Genomic DNA, 12,031 nt, shown 5'->3' with positions numbered 1-12,031 from the left:
TCTCACCACTTAATTATCCACCTTTCTTTTACTCAATGGCCGTGTTGCCGTGCGTGTACCAATTTGGCCGATAAACCTTCACTGTTATTACTAGTTTAGTCTGCACACTGTAATGTGGCATTCCACTGATTTCCCCGCATACACCCGTAGACGTCTGATATATCTATCTGGGTTGACAGGCTTTCCAGGATTCTAACTTGCCCGCTGTGTCTTTGTTTCACAGCGTCCGTCTCCCAATAGCCTTTAAAGTCGGGGACTGAGCCAAGCCCTGCAGATGCATTCCTATGCATAGGATCATGTCTCACCGCCATTGCCCTACTCCAGGGACCCAGCCTTCTTTCCCATCATCCCACACCTGAGAGTCTGGTAGTTCATGCCTCGACTTCCAGAATTAATTCCAGGGCGTTCCTGTCCAAAACCACAGGATAGTGAATCCAAAAGGCTGGATACCTTCAGAAAGGATTTTTTTCTTCCAGCCGTCTGTAACCGCAATCTATGAACACCGCAAGTTTAATGGGTCGTTATTCCCATACTGTGTGATATATGGTTGCATTAGTGCTGCCCATTGGTCCCAGGTGAGGCTCAGGACATACTCTTCCAAGCCATTTCTGATGGGCGAGATGCTGCAAAATTCAGGATCTAATGTGGGTTGGATACGACCGACTCAATGGACAGAGCAATTCCTTCTTCGGTGGTGATGAGATGTGATGGCTGGTTAAGGAATACTGGCTTTTCAAGGGGCGTCGAAGCCTCACTCATGGCCATTCTCTTTGATGGAAACTGTCTCTTTGGAGACCAGGTGGATTCGGCCTTGGAAAGATTTAAGGATAGTACAGCCACTGCCAGGTCGTTGGGGCTCTCTATACCTCCCCAACAGTTGCATCCCACTTTACGTCCCTTCTGTGGCCACAGTAGAGGCTCAGCCACATCCTTTCCCAAATAGTCACCATGGCCAGCAGGCTCAATCCTTTTGAGTTCACGGAGGAAGTTGCTCCCACAAGCCTTGTGGGACAGCAAATCAGAGATCCGCTCAATCCTCTTGTCTGCAGCTGTACAGTCAAGGCCTCTTTAGTTTGCCCTCAAACCAAAATGGGCATCTGGTTGGTGTAAAAATCCAATACCATCTGCATCAATAGAGGGACATCACATCAGACAAATGGGTGCTCCTGATTGTCCAACGGGGTTATGGTCTCCCATTTCAACAAACCCCGCTGCCACTCCCTCCATTCCCAGATCGGCTGACAGAGGACCACTTTGTGCTCTTGCAACAGGAATTGCTGGCCCTTCTGGCCAATAGAGCCATCGAGAGGGTGCCTGCATCAGAAGTAGGTAATAGATGCTGTTCCCACTACTTTCCTTTGCCAATGAAGGATGAAGGCCTACTCTGCACCCTCTCAACTACTTCTTGAAGAAGGAAAAATTCAAGATGCTCATCCTGGATCAGGTCTTATCTGCTCTCGACCCTGGAGATTAGATGGTGCCATTGGACTTGAATGTCCACATTCAATACCTCCAGATGCTACCTGTGGGTCATGGTGGGCCAGGAGCATTATCAGTTTACTTTGCTCCCTTTCAGCCTTACCAGTGCCCCATAGGCGTTCACCAAGCTGATGGCGTGGTGCAGTTCATCTGGGGAGGTCAGGGGTTCAGTCTTTCCCTACCTCGAAGATTGGCTGTTGAAAGCAGGCTCAACCCAGGCAGTTGTCTCCCACCTCCAAAATATGACGGTCCTCATGCATTCACTGAGGTTCACTATCAACAAGCCTAAGTCACTACTGACTTCTTCTCAGATGCTCTCTTTTATCAGAGCTGTTGCGGACACAGTGCAGTTTCACACTTATCCTCTGGAACAGTGAGTCCAGGATATTCAGGCTATGAGTCTGATGTTTAAGCCTTTATCCTGGATTTTGGTGAGACTGACTCTGAGGCTGCTGGTACTCTTCGCCTCCTGCATCCTGTTGGTAAAACATGCCATTGGTATATGCGGGATCTGCAGTGGGACTTGAAGACCCAATGGGAAAAGCATCAGGTTAATCTTTGCGACCTGGTCCAGATTTTCGAAGGAACTGCAAAAGACCTGCTGTGGTGGCTCATGGACTGTGTTTCGGACAAAGCAAGCCACTTTCTCTGAAATGAGTCATTTCTGGGCTGGCGTGGCCACCTGTGATAGGTGGAGATCAGAGGACTCTGGTCTGCTGCGGAATCTCAGCTCCACATCAATCTGTTGGAACTGAGAGCAATCCGAGTGGTATTGAAAGCCTTTTTCCTTCGAACAAGGGAAGGGTAGTTCAATTCTTCACATATAACACCACCACCATGTGGTACTGCAACAAATAGGGAGGGGTGGGGTCATCGAGAATTTGTCAAAAGGCATATCCCTGAGGTTCCAAAACATGGCAGGCTCCCTGAACGCCAGAGTGGACAAACTCAGCTGTCGATGCCTAGAGGATCATTAATGCCATTTTCACCGAGAGGTGGTGCAAGGTCTCCTCCGAGATGGGGGGGACCTTGGTTAGATTATTAACCACCGCCGAGAATGTGCAATGTCAACACTTCTGAATGCTTGAGTTTCCAAGGCGGCTTTCACTCGGAGACTCATTTTGGTTCAAGTGAAGCTCAGGACTCCTGTACGCCATTCCACTGATACCACTCCTGTCCATAATTCTCAAGAACATCAAGAACTGCTGGGCCTCATCTTAGTGTCTCTGGACTGGGCTAAGAGAGTGTGATATAATGCTCCTGAGATTGAGTATCTGTCCTCCAGGGAGACAGCCAATTCAGGAGGATCTTCTGTCGCAGCAACAGGGCATGATACTGCACCCAAACCCGTCCCCTCTCCACCTTCATGCTTGGAGATTCAGCTGTGACAATTGAGGGTGTTTGACCTCCCTCCCAAAGTGTGTGATGTCATTCTGCCAGCCAGGCTTTCTTATACCAAAACCACTAAGTCAGTTGATCCTCTGTCTGCACCCTTTTCTAAAGTTCTCATTTTTATTTTATTCCCAGAAAGTCTTTGGTCTAGGCACAGTGAAAGGATAGCTATCTTCCATTTCCACTTGTTTAGGGTTGCAGGGTCAACCATCCCTGTTTAGGTCACCTTATATGTTTGCAGTGTGTGCGTTTCCTTCCTCACCCTTCATTATGCCCCAATGGGACTTGAATTTAGATCTTACTTTCCTTATGTGTTTCCCTTTTGTGATGATGTATAGTTGCCCTCTATGGCTCTTAACTCTCTGAACTGTCTTTCTTGTGACGATAACATCTAACAGGAGGGTTAGCGAGTTACAAGGACTTTCCGTTAACACTACATGCACCTCCTTTTTCCTAGACAAACTGGTTCTAAGAATCCGGGCATCTTTTCTACTGAACCTGCTCACACCCTTTCACGTCAGGCAAAACATCATCCTATCTACTTTTTTGCCCCACCTCATCATTCAAAATAAGAGGAGAGGCGCTACTGCCTAGATCTAAAAAGAGAGTCATCGTTCTATATTGATTGTAAGAAATATTTCCGGGTGGACGATCAACTGTTTGATTTGCAGGGACAAAGAAAGGAAAGGCAATACATAACAGAACCATTTCTCGATGATTCATCCGCTGTATTAAGATCTGCTACGCAACAGCCTAGAAACATCCCTCTGGGGGCTTAAAAGCTCACTCCAACAGTCCTACAGCTCGTCCATTCCATTAGCCAGAGGAGTCCTCGCCTTAGACATCTGTCAGGCAGCTATGTGTGCATTGCTATACACGTTTGCCAAAGACTACATCCTTCACAGTCAGGTCCAGCGAGATGGGTACTTTGCTCCAGGACTACTTAGTCTAAAAACAATCCGCAAAAACTCCTCCATGGAGATATATTGCTTTGATATCTGATAGAGAGTAATTAACGTAGATTCCAAATCTTAGAATTATCCCCATGCGCCAGACTGGATTGGAATTTTTTTCATGAACAGTACACTTGTAGGTGGAGTCATTCTGCTCCACGTGGCATTATCCGTGCTGAAAGTGCAGTGCGTGGTGCCTATATAGGTGCCACCCCAATGCGTTGACATCAGTTTTCTTTCTGCACCAGTCAGCTCAGATCCAGAGAAAATCTACCCCAAGAGTGTTTGAGACATTGCCTCCTGATGTGGCGTTAAGCCCTGTGGTGCCTGTCACCGGCAAATGTCAGTGACTGACCCACACCTTGTCTGTCACTGGTGCTTCAAGCACGACCACAACGCTAAGACGTGTGTCGATTGTCATGCCATGCACCCCCAGTCCTTCAGGACGGAAGCACTCCTTCAAGCTCTTTACCTCTCGAAGTGTGACGCCTCAGAGGTCTAGATCCAGGTCGGGAGGAAAGGCCCGGGATTGATCACAGAGCTGCTTCAAACAGTTGTCATCGCATACGAAGTCGTCTGAGCGTTTGGGTAAGGCCCGCAAGCAAAAAAAGAACAAGAAGTCGTGGAGGTATTTGACTTCGCACCATCTGTCAAAGTCATCCGATGAGTCGAGGGAGCGTTGATATTCGAGGCTTGGTATTTTGGAAACTATTTGTTGTTGCACAAGTATAACAAATTTGCCATTAAAGGCTCTATCACTGTAGACTGAGACAGGCCAACAATTCTTTTCTAAAAGATGCCTTTCTAGTCATCTTATATCTTACTTTTTTGCATACTGAATCATGCCCATATACCCGTTACTGCCTTCCAAGACATATCTCCCAAACAGTGTTTTAATCTTAATGTGTCTTATAAAGTTACAACTCAAATGACCATTGACGATTTGTTCATCCACCATTTGTGGATGGTTTTAATATTGCTCTTTGTAATTCTGGTCTCATTAATCAATTTATATTTATTGGGATTCAGCTTGCACTTATTTGTGTTTCAAGAGATGTGCCTGCCAAACATGTTGTGAATTAAGAAGTGCATGTCAATGAATAGGGGAACCCTGGCCACTTCCACCTGGGGACTACGGGAAGGATTCTAGCATTTTAGTGTACACCTCAATCGTTTACAAGTTGAAGAACATTGCTGCACATTGTCAACCTGGTTTGATGTCTTGGCCGGTCACTAATTACAGTGCCCATTGATTCCAATTCTGACTAGGACACTGAAATTGGAGGAAAGGATTTGTATGGCAATCAGTGGGGGCCACATCTTCATATGTGGAAGTCTTTATAAACCCCTTGTGCCTGAGGCAGGGACCCATGGTAATGTTACTGCAGATATCAATAGGGTGGAGGAATGTGGATGCCCAAATACATCATGTGATTGAGTGCATATTTGAGAACTATAGTAATCCTGGTCAACTTGAATATTTTCTTCCGGGTGCCCTGAAAGCCAGACAACTTGGAGAAAATATGTAGGTCTCCTTTCAGAAAAGACTCAAAATCATTGTTTTTTACATTCCTGTTCCTTAGCTCTGTAATGCATAACACTGGTATTGTGATTTGCAGACTGTTATTGTTGTTAACAGGTAATTTGGAACAAGCCAATGAAGAACTAAGAGCAGTAATAAAAAAAATATGGAAAAAAACAAGCATGAAGCTGCTCGATCAGGTTGTACCACCTGCAGGGGGTGAGTGTTTTTTATTATTAACGGAAGCCTCTTTTCTTTTTTTGTAAACAGAAAAAAACATGATATACTGAAGACTTTAAAGTGTTTTACGTCACTTAACTCTAGTAAAATTCTGTACTAAATACAAATCACAGTAAGTAAACTGAAGTTAATTCTTTTGATAGATAATACCTATTGGATATTAAAACCATAATCCTTTCATCAGTTTGAACATAATGCATGCAATTAAGTCAGGAGAAACATGGACTGATATGTATTGTTGCTGTATTAAAAGAGATATCTGAATGCATCCATGTTAAATCTTCAAGTTACTAGGGCTTAATACCATGCTGCTTAGGGCTATATTGGGCCTACAAAAAAGCACTCTGCTAGAAGTAAAGACCTGAGCTGCAGTTGAGGGCCTATAATGATTTAGAGGGCATTTAATGAATGGTGCAGCCTTGGGTAGAAAGGCTTGAATGCTATCTGGGCATTTCATCGAATATGGGTAGAATTTTGTAAACTAAACAGCGAGAAGCAAAAGACACAATAAACCGATGGAATAGAAAGCCGGTACTCACCATTATTGGTGTTCTGCTACTACAATGTCCTAAATGGATCTCCTAATATTCCAGTGTTGTACTCAAATTAATATTCACTAACAGCATGTATAGTAATCTGTTCAATGAGTCCTACATGAATGATTTGAAAAAATCTCTAGTAAATCTTCATGTTACTTAACATTAATATGTACTAAGATCATGTCTACTACATCAATTCAATATGCACTATCAAAGAAAGTCCTAAAGAGTGATTCTGCTATGCATATAACTTCACTTCCTGGCTCCTCCTCCTCAATTACACCTTACTTTTACCAGCATAACCCCTTCTTCCCTTTGGCACTGTTCATCATTTAGGCTATTCGAAATTTGTAATGCTGAATGAAACTACAGCCTGGGCTTTTCCTATGAACTCTGTTTCTGTGCCATTCTCCCATTGCAGTCTACAGAGGTCAGGTATCTCCTTCCAGGGTAAATGTGTCTTCTTGGACTTCGCCGTATTGACTTTCAACCATGGCTGTTGCAGTGCACCTTGGTTGCTCATTTACCAGCTGCCTTTCTTCCATCTAAAGACACAGTCGCCCATCCCAATTCAGCCTCCCTGCCAACAAACATTACTGTGTGCTTGAGGTTTGTCCACTCAAACAAAGTTGGAAGGCCATCCTCTGCACGCTTTTCCTTTCAAAACTCGCTGACCTGTCCCAGCTACAGTGTCCCATCCTCTTCCTCTATAATCCCTAGGAATCTGATTCATCCACTCCTTACACCTTTTCACTTGGCATCCTCTCCCCATATAGCCACTTAAACCTCATTTAATTGTCCCACAGTGCCCTCTCATTTGCTGTTGTCTTCTTTTCTCTTCTCCAGCTGGTTGTTTTCCTTCCCCACCTATTTCCTGCTTTTGAACTAAGAACCAGTCGGAATTTCCTTTCACTGTCCGTTTTGCAGCTATCCTGAAATTAAATTATTTAAAACAAGTTAACTGTTTTGAATGGAACCTTTTATTCACAAGAAAAACCTGTTATGATCTGCGTAATGTTGTTCTGGATCCCATTATTCTTTCTTTTTAGTACATATGTAACAACCGTTGTTTAGCTGTTAAGTCTCTTTTGCTATTATGTGTATGTTTAAAGTTAATTATATATAGGGAAATTGATAACCTTGTTTTTAGTCTTCCATCTAAATATGAGAAATGTGTGTGGGCCAACTAGATTTTAAAAGATCATCTAATTTGAGTCATTGGTTTAATTCTGAAAAGCATTCTAATATGTTTATTATGGTCCAATAATGCAATTTCAGGGTTCTGTTCACATTTAAAAACCATAAGACCTACATGAACCTCTTTGGTTGCATAATGGGACCACAATAGAATACTGCCTTTTCTTTTTTCTAAAAGTGTGTATTTATGTATTGGGGTTATCTAAGACTAACAGTTTAACTTATGTGTCTTGTTTTAAAAGTGCAGGATCGGAACACATCAGACATCTCTTTAGATGTATACTGTTTAGATGTAAAGAGTGCAGATGCATGGTAACCATTTGGTATTTTTTAGCTTAATGTACTTTTGTAGCCTTACCACGTCTTTAAGGGATACTCAGACTCAGGTTCATGAAGCAGAATCCAGATGCCAGGCACCCGGGTGATGATGGAGGCTGATCTCTATGAAGGTGACCATATCTTCATTCCTTAGAAAGAGCATGATGGCTGCCCTGCTCTACAGCATGATTCATGACCCAAGCAGCAGCAACGGCTTTACCGCTGTAGGGGGCGGCTCTCACGTACAGCTAGTGGTTGAATGCCCTCTGGGAGCTAGGACAATGACAACCTAAGTCTAAAGCATCTGACTTTAAAAACAACAGCTGATACTGCACATTTAAAACAATTGTTTGTTTCTGTTCCTTTGTTTTAACCGTATTCATCCAAAAATGCTTGCATGGCCTAGATTTACTGCTTGACTTATTATAACCATGTGCTTGAGCTTTTTTCTGCAGCCTGTATTCCTTTAACTATCAGTCTCTCAGAATATTCTGAAGCAATTCTGTTTTAGGGTGGTGGCATGGAACTAGTGTTGCCTCGTGCCAGCTGTATTCCCCGCCATTTTTGAAATACAGATGCATGCTTCAGAATAGAGATACTACAGTAGACATGTCTGCATGAATGATAGTCTTGCTCGAGTCTTTGTGCTTAATGTTATGCTTGCACAGAACCCCATTACCTCCCCACCAAAGACTGTCAGTTCATCCTGACTAAGGCTGAGTGTAACTACATTTTCTTGAGCACATGAGGGTGAATGACAGTCAGAGGTGTAATGGTGTGTATATTATACTCCTGTAATGTCATGGGCGGGTTCTAGTAACATGACAAACCATGAGACTAGAGGTCAATTGGCTGTTAGATGTCACCAGAACCCCTAGCTGGCATTGCAGGATCATAATACCCTATTTACCTTATATATATATTCTACAATACATGATAAATTAGGGAACAAATCAAAAATAAGAAGACCCACAAACTTCTCTATTGCTATCACCAGGAGCCATACTACTTGTAGCAGCACCGCTACTAGGAGTATTAATAATTTTGCTGGGGTTGCTATTTTTGCCACTTTTACCAATAGTACCACTATAACAACAGGTGCTATCACTGGTGTGACTGCTGTTAGCACTATTTCAACTACTGCTACATCAGTACACAAATGACTATTATTAGTCCATGTGGTATGACTGTAGTGGTTATATATTTGTGTGTCTCTGATATAATGTTTTCTAATTATTTTCAAAACCTCTAGAATAAAACAGATTAAAGATAACATGACCATAAATTATGGGACTTACTTCACAGTTGGGATGTCATGTCTGTGTATTATTTTTGGTTTTGAAGTCAATTAGAATTGTAAATGAAAAATTGCAAATCATGCATGTATGCTTACAACTATGAAGTTTTAAATCCATTCTAAATACCTCTTGTCATTATATAAACAAAGTAGTATAGATAGACAATGTTGACAAATATTTCAAAACAGGTCTTACAAAAATAACAGATCCTAAAATGAGTTCCAACATTTCAATTATTATGTCAGCTAGTATTTACGTAGACAATATTTTTACCAGGTAGGTCTTTCAAGGTCACCCGTGCGGAACGAGCATCAGATAAACATTTAAAAGGTGTAAGTAAAGAGACCTCTCTTTACATTACACAGAAGTAAGACCAGCATGAAACCAATAATACCGATTACAATTTAGAAATGTATGAATACAAATTCCACCTGTAGCCTGTCTAATACCATCTTTACTTCAGTGCTTAGTAAGATGAGTAATGGGTTGTCTCACTACCTACTCCCCTATCTTCCTCATCCTTGTTCTTACAACGTAAGTTGTGCCCTGCCAATCTTATAGGTACTTTATTGGCATTTTATACAATGGCCTTCCCAGTTAACCATGTTCTTATCTTTACCTGTAACAGGGCTTAAAACCACAGCTAATCCTACTACTCTCACAAAAGAGAAATGCAAACCACATCACTTCCAATTTCTGTAGTGGCTTGTGTTTTTCTATGTAGGCCATCATTCCATGTTGCTTGGAGCAGTAAGAGATATATGTTAATAAACATGGTTGTTTTTATGGTAATGTGGTCCCTGAGGTTGTGCGAGCTGGGACCTTTTACTGTAGTTTAACTATTGAGCGACTGTGAACCTGCCTCAAAAGTTGTATGTTCTGTTTTTTCTATTTTACTGTGCATTTCGGAAGTTATAGTCTTTGTTTGAATGGAGTAGGTGCAAATTCAGACAGAGCATGCTTTTAATGTTGCTTCTTTCATGCTGTAATCTGTTCGGCCTCCCGAGAAATTTCGGGGTTGATTATGCCGCTTATGCGCATCTTTTCGGCATCCTGCATACTGGTGACTGTTTCGTTCATGGCGGCAGTCGTGAAAGCTCTCCGTGGCTGCAGAGAGCTCCTCAATTGTTAACCACTGTTTTCAGGCAGCTCTCTGTCTTGTCGGCAACGTTTGTTCATTTCCTGGTGGACACTCCTGCCCAAAGTTTAGCCACAGAAAACAGAAAACTAGCTCTAAAGCATCATCATCAAAAGCCTTTCCTGAGATTCAGAAGGGGGAATTTTCGAGCAATGTTATGACCTCTTATGTTCACCTCCCAGAAATTATCAATCTTTTGAGAAAGCTTTCAAATCAGGAAAAGGTCCTCCTCCTTCAAACAAGGCTTAGTTGAAGACCATTTGGAGCCAGATGTGGAACAGAGAGGATGTTACATTTAAGAGTCTGATCTTTTTGAAGTCTTGCAAGAATTAAGGGGGAGAGGTTTTCATGATCCCACTGGGAAAGAGGAAGAAAAGATGTATTTATACAGTGTCGACACAAAGAGGCTTATTCCCTACCTCCCTTTTTGTCAAACATTTTTTGTTTGTGAAGTTTGGTCAGTCTAGTAAGGGGGTGGGTTGCCTTTCATCCAACTTCTTCAATCCAGTGGGTATGATTAGCAATTTAAATGGCATATCTGTCCATTGGTATATCTCTTCCTTGGAACTGGTGGCTCATGGGCTGCATTTGAGGGGACTTCACTTAAGGATATTTGCAGTGCAGTTGCATGGGCTTCTCCAAGTATTTTAATATTACATTTCAAACTTTGCTTGGATGAAGTTACTTCTTTTTTTGTTTTGGTTCATGTGTATTGAAAATTGTCCAAAACAGGTAATTCGTCTTTATGTTTTTTTCATAAAGTTACTAAATGAATTTCACTGGGTGAAGCATCACTTGTGGTTGTTTATTTTCTGCCATCAGAATTTGATTCCACTGCAGTACATCCTCACATTGTATGGACTGGGATGAGGAAGATGAACGTGAAGGTAGAGCTTGGATTCTTTACCAACAATCTTCATCAACCTGAGGCCTACTCTTGACAGTACTCAATTTCCCCTCCCTTCTCTCCCTCTCTGTTGATGTATTTTTGGGGTTTATTTTTGAGCCACTGCCATTTTATCTTGGAAATTAGGAAATTATGTGGTTTGCCTTCCTCTTCAGTGAAATTGGTAGGCAGAGCAGTGCTTCTAGGCTAGGCCTCTTCCTCTAAGGGTTACAGTAAAGATTACACAAAAATCGAGACTACTATGTAGAAAATGCCTGCACGAGTTGCAGGGCACAACTCGCATTGTAATTTCTGTGACAAGGAAGACTATGACTCAGAGTAGTTAATATTTCTGGTAAGTAGTACAAACATTGTTGCCACACCTCCCATTACATATATGGCATTTCCTCCATATACTGATGTAATAAAAGTGACATTACTCCATCATATTAATACCCTATTAACAAGTATAACAATGGAGCCTAGTGCAAGTAAGCCAAATGTTAAGTTACACATTCCTGAGGCTCGTGCAACTGCTTCTGTTATACTACGCCTTTCAAACTCTCAATTACAATATTGCACTATTGTTTGCCTCTCTTTCTCACTTTTGATAGATATTTCTTCTTTTACTGACATCATCAAAGGGGGTGAGAGTGGGTGCTCCCAATCAACTAGCATCATGCTCTCTTTTAGACCAGGAAGTGTTTTCTTCTGGTAGAAAACACAGTAAGAGATTTGTTTCAAAGTGAAGGCCTTGGGTGTCACCAGTAACCTCTGTGAATGAAAAGTCATACAAGGTGTTTTCAATATTTATAGAAAAAGATTGATAAAACCGAAACCATGTAACGTTAAACATAATCAGCTAAAAACCTCCCACCGCCCTCCACCCCTTCGTGCGCCTGTGACATAACCATGGGTGTCTCTACCCAAGGTGTCCGGCATAGGGTATGTTCTCTGGCCAAATTGTAACACTTCAATCAAACAATAGATATTTTGTTAGGTTGAGGGACATATGATGATTTTGCATGAAGCTCACATTTCTCGCGCATAATTGTTATTAAACACAGCA

At 42.1% G+C, this 12,031-nt stretch overlaps 1 protein-coding gene across 2 annotated transcripts in view; it reads left to right on the top strand.

The window, feature by feature from the left end:
- The window catches only part of CACNA1D (calcium voltage-gated channel subunit alpha1 D), a 1,365,963-nt gene that overhangs the window by 1,128,611 nt on the left and 225,321 nt on the right, over positions 1–12,031 (top strand). For both annotated transcript variants that reach the window (XM_078661595.1, XM_078661596.1), the window contains one exon: positions 5,464–5,565. In XM_078661595.1, the coding sequence (XP_078517721.1) occupies positions 5,464–5,565 (102 nt within the window). The remainder of the gene's footprint in view (positions 1–5,463; positions 5,566–12,031) is intronic.

Source organism: Lissotriton helveticus, chromosome 9, assembly GCF_964261635.1.
Source record: "Lissotriton helveticus chromosome 9, aLisHel1.1, whole genome shotgun sequence".
NCBI classification, from domain to species: Eukaryota; Metazoa; Chordata; class Amphibia; order Caudata; family Salamandridae; genus Lissotriton; species Lissotriton helveticus.
The sequence above is the reverse complement of the archived record's forward strand: the minus strand, read 5'-3'. Positions and strand labels throughout refer to the sequence as shown.